Source organism: Sebastes fasciatus, chromosome 7 (genome assembly GCF_043250625.1).
Source record: "Sebastes fasciatus isolate fSebFas1 chromosome 7, fSebFas1.pri, whole genome shotgun sequence".
In the NCBI taxonomy this organism is placed as follows: domain Eukaryota; kingdom Metazoa; phylum Chordata; class Actinopteri; order Perciformes; family Sebastidae; genus Sebastes; species Sebastes fasciatus.
In genome coordinates, this window is record NC_133801.1 from 19,771,004 (window position 1) to 19,783,937 (window position 12,934).

At 41.2% G+C, this 12,934-nt stretch overlaps 1 protein-coding gene across 2 annotated transcripts in view; it reads right to left on the bottom strand.

Moving 5' to 3' along the window:
- Window positions 1–1,132: 1,132 nt before the first annotated feature.
- prkd2 (protein kinase D2) overlaps window positions 1,133–12,934 on the bottom strand; it is a 43,900-nt gene continuing 32,098 nt past the window's right edge. For both annotated transcript variants that reach the window (XM_074642090.1, XM_074642091.1), the window contains exons 7-19: window positions 12,776–12,793; window positions 12,448–12,607; window positions 12,239–12,350; window positions 11,400–11,477; window positions 10,997–11,315; window positions 10,492–10,544; window positions 10,319–10,391; window positions 8,871–8,977; window positions 7,192–7,353; window positions 6,792–6,890; window positions 6,270–6,537; window positions 4,733–4,818; window positions 1,133–3,985 (exon numbers count right to left, since the gene is read on the bottom strand). In XM_074642090.1, the coding sequence (XP_074498191.1) occupies window positions 3,770–3,985; window positions 4,733–4,818; window positions 6,270–6,537; window positions 6,792–6,890; window positions 7,192–7,353; window positions 8,871–8,977; window positions 10,319–10,391; window positions 10,492–10,544; window positions 10,997–11,315; window positions 11,400–11,477; window positions 12,239–12,350; window positions 12,448–12,607; window positions 12,776–12,793 (1,751 nt within the window). In that variant the 3' untranslated portion in view covers window positions 1,133–3,769. The remainder of the gene's footprint in view (window positions 3,986–4,732; window positions 4,819–6,269; window positions 6,538–6,791; window positions 6,891–7,191; window positions 7,354–8,870; window positions 8,978–10,318; window positions 10,392–10,491; window positions 10,545–10,996; window positions 11,316–11,399; window positions 11,478–12,238; window positions 12,351–12,447; window positions 12,608–12,775; window positions 12,794–12,934) is intronic.

Sequence of the window (12,934 nt, forward strand, 5' to 3'; positions counted from 1 at the left end):
GTTTTAAAGAAGCCTTCAGTGTCGCAACCGATGTGCTGAGAGCAATTAGGATAGGGAAGTATCCTATTGTATTGTTGATTATGTTCTTTTCATGGGATTTATTGACAATAACAGACATATAATTTTACCAACTGTACTCTGCGTCTCTGTATATTTCAGTTGAACCAACCTGGTTTTAGACGTAATCGACACCCACACCTCAGACGGGTTCAGCAATTCAAATACAAAGAAAGGTTGAAAGGAAATGGCAATTCAGTCTGATTATCAAACTCAGGTTGAACAAAACGGCTCTAATTTGAGTGTACACTTTCTTGTCTGAATAAACATTCTTAATGTTTACTTATATCAAAATATATACCTGTATATATATACTGTATGTATATAAAAAGTCATCCACGAAACCTGTTGCCATGGCAGCTGAAAGCATAGGTACTCCAGAAGCAACTGAAGTTCATCGCTTGGACCAGACTTTCAGAGGGAAACTCCAATTTCTTAACTTATCCTCTTTTTTTGACAAATTAGATGAAATTGCTTTTTTGTAGAATTAGATGAAGCTAAATCGAGACTTAACTGCTGGTGCCAGGTACTGTCTCTCTGAGGTTTGGATCTTTTTTGCTTACTAAGTGGAGGGTCTCCACTGACTCTTTCCAGTGCAAAGACAGTAGCCTGGATACGTGTAGCCGATGGGATAGACAAACCTACCATCACACTTGAAAGAAATTAAAGGAGACAGACGAGAGAGAAAGAGTGTATCATTTGGCATCGTTTGGCAATGATGATGGATGTAGTGTAGGAGGAAACAAGGGTGTACTTTCACCAGAGTAGCTGGCTGAAGTGCGCTCATCACAGAATGGAAAACAATTCACTCCCTTCGCCTCTATAGCTGCAGGGTCCTCTTGAATGCCACTCAGTCTGTGAGGTGTAATATGTGTAACAAAGGTCAGGTCTTTCTCCTCTGAGTGATGTTTTGTGTGTGTTCTCAAATTCATACATAAATTTGAAGTCCATGTAGCAAGCATCCCTGTAAATCTGCATGGCGCTAATGCCAGTATATTTAAATGTAAATTACAGTTGGCACATCCGTTATAATCTGCTCTTCTTCAGAGAGGGACGAAATAACAGTCTGCCAGACTGTGAGTAGAAAAGTATTTTATTTCTGCATAGTAAGTGGTCCTTATTCGTTTGTCTCGTATTATCCAAAGCACATCTTCCGCCATAGAAAACCCAGAGTGACAGTAATGGTCCTTGCATCTTAGTAGTGAATGATAATCACATATCCATAACTGCTCAGTTTTGTCTATTTTTTTTTATCGCAAAAGCTGAAAATTACGATTTCTAGATGACAGTTATGTACGGATGAATAAATAAAACATCCCAGACAAAAAAAGAATATTGTTCAATGTTTGTATTATCTGTTACCAAGGCTAGGATTATCTTTCAAACATGATATACACAGTCTACGCATATTTGACAACTACATAAACTTCAGGTTACACATGTGTATAATCATAACTACAGTATGTTTTATATTGTATCTAGATAATTCTACTACTTCACAGAAACATGCAACATATTGACATGACAAGTAGTCAATAATCAAACTACATACACTCTCTAGTTTATTAACCCAAGCTGTCTTGTCTACATCATAGGGAGAGGTCTGCTCTTCTTAACAGTAAACCAGGAGCTGTGTCGTTTAAAAGAGGTGTCCATTTACCTGGTCAGGTGTAAAAATTCTGCCTTCATTGGCAATATTTGAATCTTATGTACACGCAACTGCGAGGGTATATCATTCACCATTTAAATACACAACTTCAGAGATGGGTGAGAGAGGGCAGGTAATGATCAGCCCAGTGCTCGAGTTCATTTAAACCCGCAATGACATCTTTAATCACATGTATATCCTGAGAGTCTATTGTGGCTCACATCACATCTCTAGTGGTAATTACTGGAGGATTTGCTGTCACCAGATCGATACCTCCAGTTTTCACTACAGGACACGCAATTATGGGAATGCATTTGTGAATGTAGATGGGTTTGACTCCATGCCTGCGCATTAGTAATTACCAGCACAGAGGAAGTCCTTTGTCACTGTAAAGCACTGAAAAGAGATTGAACCGGTCTTTACCGGAGACATAAAAGGGACTGTAATTCCAGTCAGTCCAATTAAAAGGAACAGTGTGTAGCATTTCGGGGGAGCTTTTAGCAGAAATGGAATATAATATTCATAACTATGTTTTCATGGGTGTATAATCACCTGACACAAATTGTGTTTTCTTTAGCTTAGAATGAGCCCTTCATATCTACATAGGGTCCTCTTCACGGAGTCCGACATGTTGCTCCGCTGTTTCAACAGTAGCCCGAAATGGACAAACAAAACACTGAACACTACATTACCTGAAGGTAGGGATGTCACGGTGAGGAAAGTTTCCCACCGGTTAATAAACTTGTGACAACACCGGTGTTACCTGATTACACTGGATATTCTACTAGAAAAGACGGCACTCAATATATGTAGAGTGCTTACTTTGATCTTTGCCGTTGGATGGCTGCGTGTGTCTGGCCTCTCTGGTCCAGCTTTCGCTGCAGGTTTCCACCTGGAGCCGCTGTGCCGTGCACACCAGCTGTGACCGCTCCGTCCTCCGCACGACGATTGAATCATTAACGTTGTGGTTCGTCCAGTGTGTGTGAAATCTCACTCCTGCTACTGTGCTGACACTCTGTACGGAGCAGACACATTCACTGTCAAATTGTAGTGTCCGACTATGTATTGATAACACGCCGCTGAGACGCTAAAATGAACTAAATGGGTTTTATTTCTATAAAAAAAAAAAAAACGATGGTGGGGCGAGTAATGTAATCGGTGTGTGCTCAACCACCGTGTAACACCGGTAACACAGACTACCGCGGCAAGCCTACCCGAAGGCCACCGTAGTTTCCGACACGCCTTAGCGAAACTGCGGTAACGTGAGCCACAGAGTGCAAAACCGTGATACCGCCAACTGCTGACTGACTTCCGTTGCTCTTAAAGTAGTGTCATTATGGTAAGGATGGCCTCTGAGCGAGGTGAATGTCGTTACCACGGTTTTATACTCGGTGGCTAACGTTACCGCAGTCTTGAAAAGGGAGGAATGAGCGGAGGGGTACTCACTTGGTTGCAATCTGCAACCACACCGCTAGATGCCGGCAAATCCTACAAACTGTACCTTTAAATGACACCAAAAACAAATGTTACTTCTCTTTTAATGGGAGGCAGTTTCATTTTTTTAATATTCACTCCTATTTGTTTAGGAAAAACTGTTCAATAAAAACACACCTACACCAAATTCTTTGTTTTATCGTTTGTTGTGAAGTGGCATTTCCTGCTTCACGTAGTTTGAAGCATTTTGCAGTGGGAGGAAAAGAACATGCTGCTCTAATTTTATCCGTAAAGACTGCCCAGGTCAGCCGCACAGAGGATATGAAATAGAGCCGAGCAGCCTTCATCATGAAAAGAGAGATGAAAAAGATGAAAGAGGACCAATAACAGCAGAGGTGAATGATCTGGAGGAAGTTTCTGATGACCTCAGGCTGGAGGACATTGGATTTATTGCTGTAAAATTGAGTGCTGGTAAAGAGATGTTGTGCTTTGAAAGTCTAAACAGCTGGACGCTTTCTTAGTTGAAGCATACAACTTGTCTCTTTCAGGCTCCAGGTCGACCGTCCCAATCCTCCCTGCCTCTCCCTACTTCTTTCCTCCTTCCTAAAATGAGCTTGAGTCTCTCTCTGGTCAGAGGATGCTCACTCTCTCGGTGAGGCCTTGCACATCTGCATCCTCCCCGCCCTCGTCGTCAGAGGCCAACGCAGGAGGCACAAGGTGAGCGGGGTAAGGCAGAGTATGTTCACGGGCAAACATTTGCCAGCGGCCGTCGTCACTCTCGTGGGTGAGATAACGCCCGCCAAGTTTAGTCTCCAGCTCCCGCAGGTCCAACCACGTCTGATAGTCCTGAGATATGAGACGGGAAAAAGCAGAGGGATGAAGTTTCAGTTTCAGGAACCTTGAAATTAGATTAAAGTTAAATGGATTTTTATGTGTTTATAGCACATCATCCAGTAATCACTTTAGACCGCGTATGCATCTTTATGTGTGCGAGTAAGAACTGGAATGACTCCAGACAGGTCTGACTGCTTCTGAGAAAATTATAAAAGACACTTTCATCCGAGTTATAGCCGCCGTGACACTGAGGTTTAAGCAATGCATGCACGTCTTGCAACAAAAACAACAACACCAACAACAACAGTGGACTGGTTTAAACCGACTGGCCTGTTTTTCCAGTGCTAAACATTTCGTTTTGAAGGAGACATTTAAGAACTGAGCAGTCGAAGAAAACATCACTTTTGAAGCTAATCTGTCCTCAATAAAGTTAAAAAATATCAGCCTTGAGTTTCCGTCTCACCGCTTGATTGTGAGTGCAGACTCCTGTTTTTTTATATTTGCTATTTTCTGTAATAGCGACAGATTATATTGAGGGGTTTACAGAAGTCAAAAAAAGGTGAAGTTCTTGTGAGGTACCGCTCTGCAAGTTATTGGCAGGCAACATATCTGGAAAAAGTGCAGCTTTCTGTACTTTGGGGATTATGTTTGTACTGGAAGTGTGATAAATAAGTGTCAGACAGACTTTAAATGATGTATTAAACAGTGTGTGTGTGTGTTTCTGTGTGTGTGTGCATACGAGGGGTTTCTATATGCTACCTGTAAGTATGCGTGGCTGAGACTCTTGTCCACGCTGTAGCGTTTCCTCATCTTAACTTGCAGCAGGTTGTTGATCAAGTCGGTTGCTGGAAAACACAAAAGTATACAGATCGGTCTATATGATTAAACTAGTTACAGTAAAAAGAAGAAGAAGTCACTACAGATACAGTATCATGTCTTGGTATGCCAGCTGCATCTGAACGATTCTATCTCTGCATGTTGTTGTTGTAGAAATACAATGCAATAAACAGGAACCATGTATCATCTTGATGTAGCAGGAAACCCAGTTTCTGTAGAAAGTGGCTTATCCCTGGTATCGGCAATATTGCTAAATTTATTGTGAAATATAAACATTTTAATTTCGTTATGGCTTATCCTGCTTTGACAGTTCCTGTTCCTCATATTCACTCAGAGAGAGGTGTTCGTTCAACTTTATGATCATTTTGGAGGATGTAGTTTGTGGTACTGTTGAACCGTATTGAACTATAAAGAGAGGGGTTTCTATTATTTAGCCTTCCCTTATTGATAGAAATGGGGTGGACAAAATAATAGAAATTCAAACAGCACCACAAACTTACAACATACATCCTCTAATATGACCACACAATTGAATCAACATCTCTCGAAAACAGCATCAACAAAAACTGGACATTATAACTAGGGCTGTCAAAGTTATGCGCGATAATAACGCTTTAATTCAAATTCATTTTAACGCGACTAATTTCTTTAACGCATTAACGCAATCGATCTTTGGGAGGTTGTAGTGGGCTCAGTTTTAAAGCTAGAGTAAAGATACTGGTATCATATGATACCATGTCATGCCAGCTTGACGGGAAATAAGCTAAATAATGCTATGGAGGATGTTCAATTTTGGCGAGGAAAAACTGTCATGGGCCTTTTTCAAAGGGGTCCCTTGACCTCTGACCTCAAGATATGTGAATGAAAATGGGTTCATGGGTACCCACGAGTCTCCCCTTTACAGACATGCCCACTTTGTGATAATCACATGCAGTTTGGGGCAAGTCATAGTCAAGTCAGCACACTGACACACTGACAGCTGTTGTTGCCTGTTGGGCTGCAGTTTGCCATGTTATGATCTGAGCATATTTTTTATGCTAAATAAACCTGTGAGGTTTCTGGACAATGTTTGTCATTGTTTTGTGTTATTAATGATTTCCAATAATATATATATATATATATATACACACACACACATTTCTATAAAGCAATCACATTTTCCCACTCCCATGTTGATTAGAGTATTAAATACTTGACAAATCTCCCTTTTAAGGTACATTTTGAGCAGATAAAAATGCGCAATTAATTTGCGATTAATCGGGATTAATCATGGACAATCATGCGATTAATCACAATTAAATATTCTATTTGATTGACAGCCCTAATTATAACCTTCATGAAGGATTTATTGCTGGACTGCTGTACTGCACTGCATTAGTTTTAGCTGGGTGTACCTAAAAAATTGGCAAATGAGTGCATCTCCAGATGTGTCTAACAATTAAACTCTCCCTGTGTTTACCATCACTGGAGATCTGTTTCCAGGGGTTGGGTGGGTACATGAAGGCTGCATTGTGGATCTGGTCGTTGATTTCTTCGTCCTCGTTAAAGGGGAATGTCCCACTCAGGCTGACATACATGATGACGCCGACCGACCACATGTCCAGTGAGCGGTTGTAGCCCTGGTTCAGCAGAACCTCCGGGGCCAGGTAGGCCGGGGTGCCGACCACCGAGCGACGGAAAGACTTCTCACCGATGATACGGGCGAAACCAAAGTCACACAGCTTCACCTGAGAGAAGGAAACGTTGAGGAAGAGTAGGCAAGGAGTCAGGTTGTCATTCGGTTGGTAGTATGAACAAATAGAGAGGTGAAAGTGGTGAAATGACAGAGAGGCATTTGAGAGTAGTAATTAGATGAGAGGGAAACACATGTGACTGACCGCACAACAAGTGCTTTGACGTAGTCATTGCAGAGTGTGAAAACCATAATGAGAATGTTTTTTAGTGGGTGTATTTGTGTGTGTGTGTTTGTGTGTGTGTTTACCTGTGGGAAAGGATCAGCAGACGCAAGCAGCACATTCTCAGGTTTCAGATCACAGTGAACGATGTTCTTAAAGTGCAGATGCCTCAGAGCTGCAAGAATCTGCACATGCATACCCAAAACCACAAAAACAGGATATGTATTAGTTTGACGTAACAACAGAGCACAATATAAAAAACACACTTTCAAAGTTATGATGCATTAAATATGCATAAGGAGGCCAGATCCCTGCAGCAGACCACAACAAAGCATGCAGCAAGATACTATCATGTGAAGAAGTTGTTGACAATAAGTGGCACACGTGATCTTGCTGCATGCACAACAACCGCACCACTTTCCATCTCATAGTATATATCTACCGACACACACAACAAATCCCTTCTTTGCCGGGGCGCATACACACCTGTGTGATGAGGAACTTGGTGAGCCTCTCAGGCAATCTGCCTTTCTCACTGGAGAGGATCATCTCCAGCATGTCGCCGTGCAGCTTCTCCATCACCACAAACACTTTCTCTGGAGTCTCAAACATACACTCCAGGTTCACAATGCCCAGGTGACGTAAACTCTGAGAGAGGGACCAGAAGAAAGGAGGATATAGGATGATGTGGAAATTTGGGATTTGTTTGAAGAAGAGGGGGGAGGATGAAATAGTAAGCAAAAGAGTAGATAGTGTGAGAGACAGGAAGAGCATGTTTGAGGTGAACAGGAGAAGGAAAAGAGACAGAGACAAACAGAGTCAGCAAAAGACGGTAAACCACACGATGTGAAACACAGCAGGGTGAACATTAAATTGATACATAGTTATGCTCCTAGAAGGCCATAAAATGTTCTCCAGAAGGCATATTTATATGATTCAGAGGGGCATCATTTTGAAGCCGTATTTCACTTGAAAGCTGGTGAATGTCATTTTAGTCTGAGTGAGTAACGGCCAAGTGAGTAACTGCCTTTTAGTGACAGCAAATAGACGGACTAATGCACCTCCTGTCTGTCTCCTGTCTCCATCTGCTGGTGAACATTGAGCTGCACATTTAGGTATGAGCCTAAATCAGAGAAACCAGGCAGTTCAAGGAAGTGGAAATGATTTGTTTTCTAAATTATTACTTCCAGCTGCTAGTCACTGACTCAGCCATCACCATGTTGAGAGCCGTGTGGAGGTAATAGATGTGCTCTGGATTTCGCTTTTAGCACCTTTAAACAACTTTTTCTCTTATGGCAATTTATTTTTAACTTTATACATCATTTGTAATTCTCTAAATTTCAGATCCTAACTTAATAAACAGTACGTTTGCTGGTTCTTGACAAGTATTTTGTTTACAATTCTCCAGGCTTTTGAAGTATGTAAGTTCAATTTGGATTCTCTCATTTCTCTACAATACAAAAAAGATAGATTATTCAAAGTACTGCAACTGATTGAGAAATTGTGTTCCCAAAAGGCAACTGAATTATCACTCTGTTTTAAGTTTATTGCAAATATTATACACAAAATAAGTATAACAAATGACTGTGGACAATATAAAATAACTTCTTAGAATAATTTTACATAATGATGATTCATCACTGGGATGAACTTTAACTGTAGAAGGCAGCTATCAGATAACTCTGACCTTTACAATTTGACCTTTATAATCTTTATAGATAATGTTAAACCACACAGCCCAGGATGATGTTTCCCAACCTGATTATCTCAGCGCTTTGATACTATTGTCCTGTCAGAACACACAAGAACTAACGAGTGTGGGGTTTTACTTCCCTTTCAAAAAAAGTCCACAAACCATCGATTGGTTTGGTCAGACACTGACTCATCTGTTCCTAAGAACTAAACACAGAAAAATACTTTTATGCACTTCCTTTTAGAAATAGTTTGTAATATGATTCATGTGGGGATATTTGGCATATTGAGTCATTACAAACCTCATCAATGTCTCGATGAATGAACACGAGTATTGGAATGACTGTCAGAACTTTTCATGCATGTGCCAATAAAACTAACAACACCAATATCCAATATCCAGCAAAGCACCTGTTACTGTGTCAGCATTAGTGTGTATGTAGGATACCCGTGTACAGCTGCAGCGTGTTTACCTGCAGTATGGCCACCTCGTTCCTCAGCTGGCTCTCCTGCTTGGTGGGGAAGCGAAGCTTGTCGATGACTTTGACAGCTACGTCTCTCCCCGTCTTCCTGTGCTTTCCTGATGGAGAAATGGAGTGTTAGTAACAGATGTGGACATATTGAGACACAGAGTTTGTGAAGTACTTAAAATAACACTCCATTGATTTAACATTGTCCGACTTGGACTGTGTGAAATTGCTGGATTTCCCCTTTGAAGACACACAAATCTACACAAATGCATCAGTATAGTCCGTGTTTTGAGGGGTTTGTAATGTATTGTCTTGTAGGATAAGAGAAGATAAAACTGTATTCATCCAGAGGGAAATTGCAGCATTGTGCAGCAGTTGCAATACTAAGTGGGAACTGTGCAACTAAGTCTAAGATAACAATAACAATAAGGTGCAAATCCAAAATATATACAATATATACCATGCCAAAATCAGGTTAACAGTATGGATCATAAAAACATAAACAGGTCAACGGTAAGGATCAGTCTAGGTATATATTAGGGCTGCACAATTTTGAGAAAATATCTAATTGTGATTATTTTGACTGATATTGCAATTGTGATATGATTTGCGATATTAGAGGGAACGATCATTTTTACATCATTATTCTCATTTTCACTGAAAAACATATTCAATTTTTTTTTTTTATTATTTTTGCAGGGATCTGTACCAAACAACAGATGTTTTCTTAAGTCTGTAGAATATGATGTGTAGGCCTGGACATCACTGCAGCACGACAATAATTAGTTTACAATGGTATTTTGACACACACTTCATCTTTAAAAAATATTGCGCCTCTTTGAAAATTGCAGTTGGCCATATTGATCAAATATGGATTAATTGTGCAGCCCTAGTATATACTGTATTAGGGGTGTAAGAAAATATTGAATGTCGCGATATTACGTTGTGTGATACTGTATAGCTTCTCGAAGACACTGTATCGATTTTAATTAATAGTTTACATGCAAAGATGAACTCAGTCAATACTTTATTTTAAAGACACACCTTCTCAGTGTGCCCTGTCAAAGTAGTGCTATGATACTGTATGTTACAGGGAGTGTGATAAATGCAGATCCCACTGTTCTGATTACATAAAAAAAGTACGAAGTTACTCAGATTTGATGCATTTGGTGGGGTGTTCTTTACACGACTGTTTTCCTAAAATTAGATAAAGAAATTGCAATATATCGCCTTGCTTACAGTATTGCAATATATTGCTATATATTGAATCGTAACCCCTGTATCATGATACGTATTGTATCGCCAGATTCCGATACACAGCCCTAGTATATATTGTGTCTTGTTAGCTGACTTTAGACACCATTGTTTCCTATACAGCACTTTAACATATTCATTTTGACCTTTAAAAAATCCAGAGCTCAATCAGCATCACTGGACATAGATCTACATACCTCCATACACGACTCCAAATTGCCCCGATCCCAGCACTTCATCGGCAAAAATCTGGTACACCATACCAATATCCTGTAGGAAAGCAATATTTTACACATTAATCATCATCCTCAATGTATAATTCATTTAAAGATTGAAGGAAATTGCTAAAACAATTGACAAAAGAACATACCACGTTCTCTTGGATTTGACTGTTGGACACAGATATGCTGATAGAAGCTTGTCCTGAAAACACAAAACAATGTAAAGGTTATACAGTATTGTGAGTATCAACTACTAATATCTCACGTGTATTGTATAATATTTTCTCAAGAACTAAAAAAGGAGAACTTTGCTCAACTTCAGCTCGACATACTAAACTTGTGAAAGAGCAATTTACTGGAAGAGTCAGCTCTTTATTTGAACATTTGACCTTTATTTGGCACATGGCCTTCATCACCGAGGTGTTTTTGATAGAGTTAAATAAAAAACAGACTCTTCCAGTGAGTCAGCTAGAGTTGGCAAGTTGTTTTTCCACATTAGCTCCACTGTTTCTTGAGCACCCCGTTGGCTCGTGACGTAGCAACAGCACACACATTTTTGGGCATATTAAAACTGACATGCCCATCCATAAATCTCAAGCTGCAATGTGCCAATTAGTAAATATAATAAACCAAAAACACCTGCTCTCAACTTACTGTGAGTTGTGTTTCCCTCAGCTGGTGGTGCGTCCTGAAAGATGACCGGCATGAGGGCCTGGCGAATGGCGCTCTCCCACGCCTTGGCCACCTCGCGCCCGATGCCGCTGTTGGGAGCTACTTGGCTGGGGGAGGGAGGGGTTGGGGGGAGAGCCTGGGGGTTGCTGGGGGACAAAGGGGGAAGGGTGTTGGGGTCTTCCCCTACAAAGTAGCACATGGCGCCTGTGATGAGCTCAAAGCAGTGAGGATGTGTGCCTGGGGGGACGAGGGTGAAGTTGCCGGCGGGACGCACCTCCAGGATCTCGGACAGAGGGATCTCCTGCGAGAGGACGGACCAGTGAGGATGCACACTTCAAATAAACGACTTGAGATCACAGCTTTTCATGGAGTGAATTATATTTACCTTGTAGTATTTGTTGGTGGTGTTGTTCTGGAAAAGGATGATGCACTTACAGTCCAGACGCCAGTAGTGCCTCTTTCTCTGTTGGGGGTCGGAGTAGGGTGGGATGGGGTGGGGGCAAGGAAGGTAAGGGATGGAGAGAGGGTGAGGGATGGGGTATGGAATCGGGGCAAAGTTCAGGGATCAATACATGAATGCATTTCAAGTTCGGCGGTGACGTCCAGAGGAAGAGAAGAGCGGCCAGATGAGAAGAAGCAGGAGCACAAGCTGCGAGACGAGGAGGTGGAAACAAAGAGAAAGGAGACAAAAGTGAAGGAAAGAAAAGGAAGATGTTAATGAAGCTGGAGAGGAAAAACAAGCAAGAACAAGACTTAAGAGAGGCAGCGAAGGTTTGTTTGAGGTCAAATATAGAGAATATGTTAGGAGAAAGAAAGGGCAGAAAATGGGCTTTTAGCTTGAATTTACCACACATCTGCTGAGTGCTGTTATGTTTTCAGGGAGACTCATCAAGCTATTTTTTCTTCCATATACACACACATGCTCGCTCAGATGCACGCACACATATAAAAGAAAAGGGAAGTAATATAGTGCATAAAGACAAATGATCAAGGCCGAAACTGTTGAGAGTGGAGCTGGTGGACAGAGAAAATGTCTCTGATTGAGTGGAAAGTAAACAAAGCAAACTTGCTGCAGTAAATCATAGAAAAGAAAGTGCATCTAGACTAAATTGACTACAATCTGTGTGTTCAGCCTCGACAACAACGACAAAGATACTTTTCAGGAGAACTGGTTTTAGATATCAAGAGAGAGGATGGCATGGGAATTATGGTTAATGTTTTTACCAGTGTGTCCTTATTGCTGTAGTGAACCACCCATCCTTCCTTGATAGCCGTACTGGACCGACGGGTTGTCTGTCTCACCGACTGCACCACCCTCATTAACGGGATGTAAACACTAGAAGAAGAAGGACAGGACTCAGTAGGTAAAATGTGTGTCTCAGTTTCTTATTTTGGTATTCCTAAAACATTCCTTTAGTTTTTTCTCCTCATACCTCTGGTCTCCGCTGGCTCCATCCTGGTTGTTGTCTGGAGAAAAGGACCCGGGGATGCTGCAGGCCTCGTCCGAGTCGTCTATTGAAGACTTGTCTGAGGCGTCGTACTCGCTGCTGTAGTCCATGGGCACCTCGGGGTCGGTGCTGGGACTCAACAAGTCTGGGGCAAAGGAAGAACCAGAGAAGGGGGTTGAGTGCAACTTGATTTAAAGTGACTTTAGAGTTTAGGGTTTAAAATGCTGTGGATAAATACTACTACTTGCTATGACTTCAAGAGAAGAAGACTACAGCTGTACATGCATCAATGCAGAGTACCGGTAACACTTACCGCAGTTACTTCTGTTATCTGAGAAGATAAAAACATCAGTGCGAGTGAGTTTCAGTCTTGTTAGATAATGTATCATGTATGGTTATTAAAGTAAACCTAGTTCTGACAATGGAAACATGCAGATGAGAAATCAATACTTTCATCAAATCCATGCAGGGT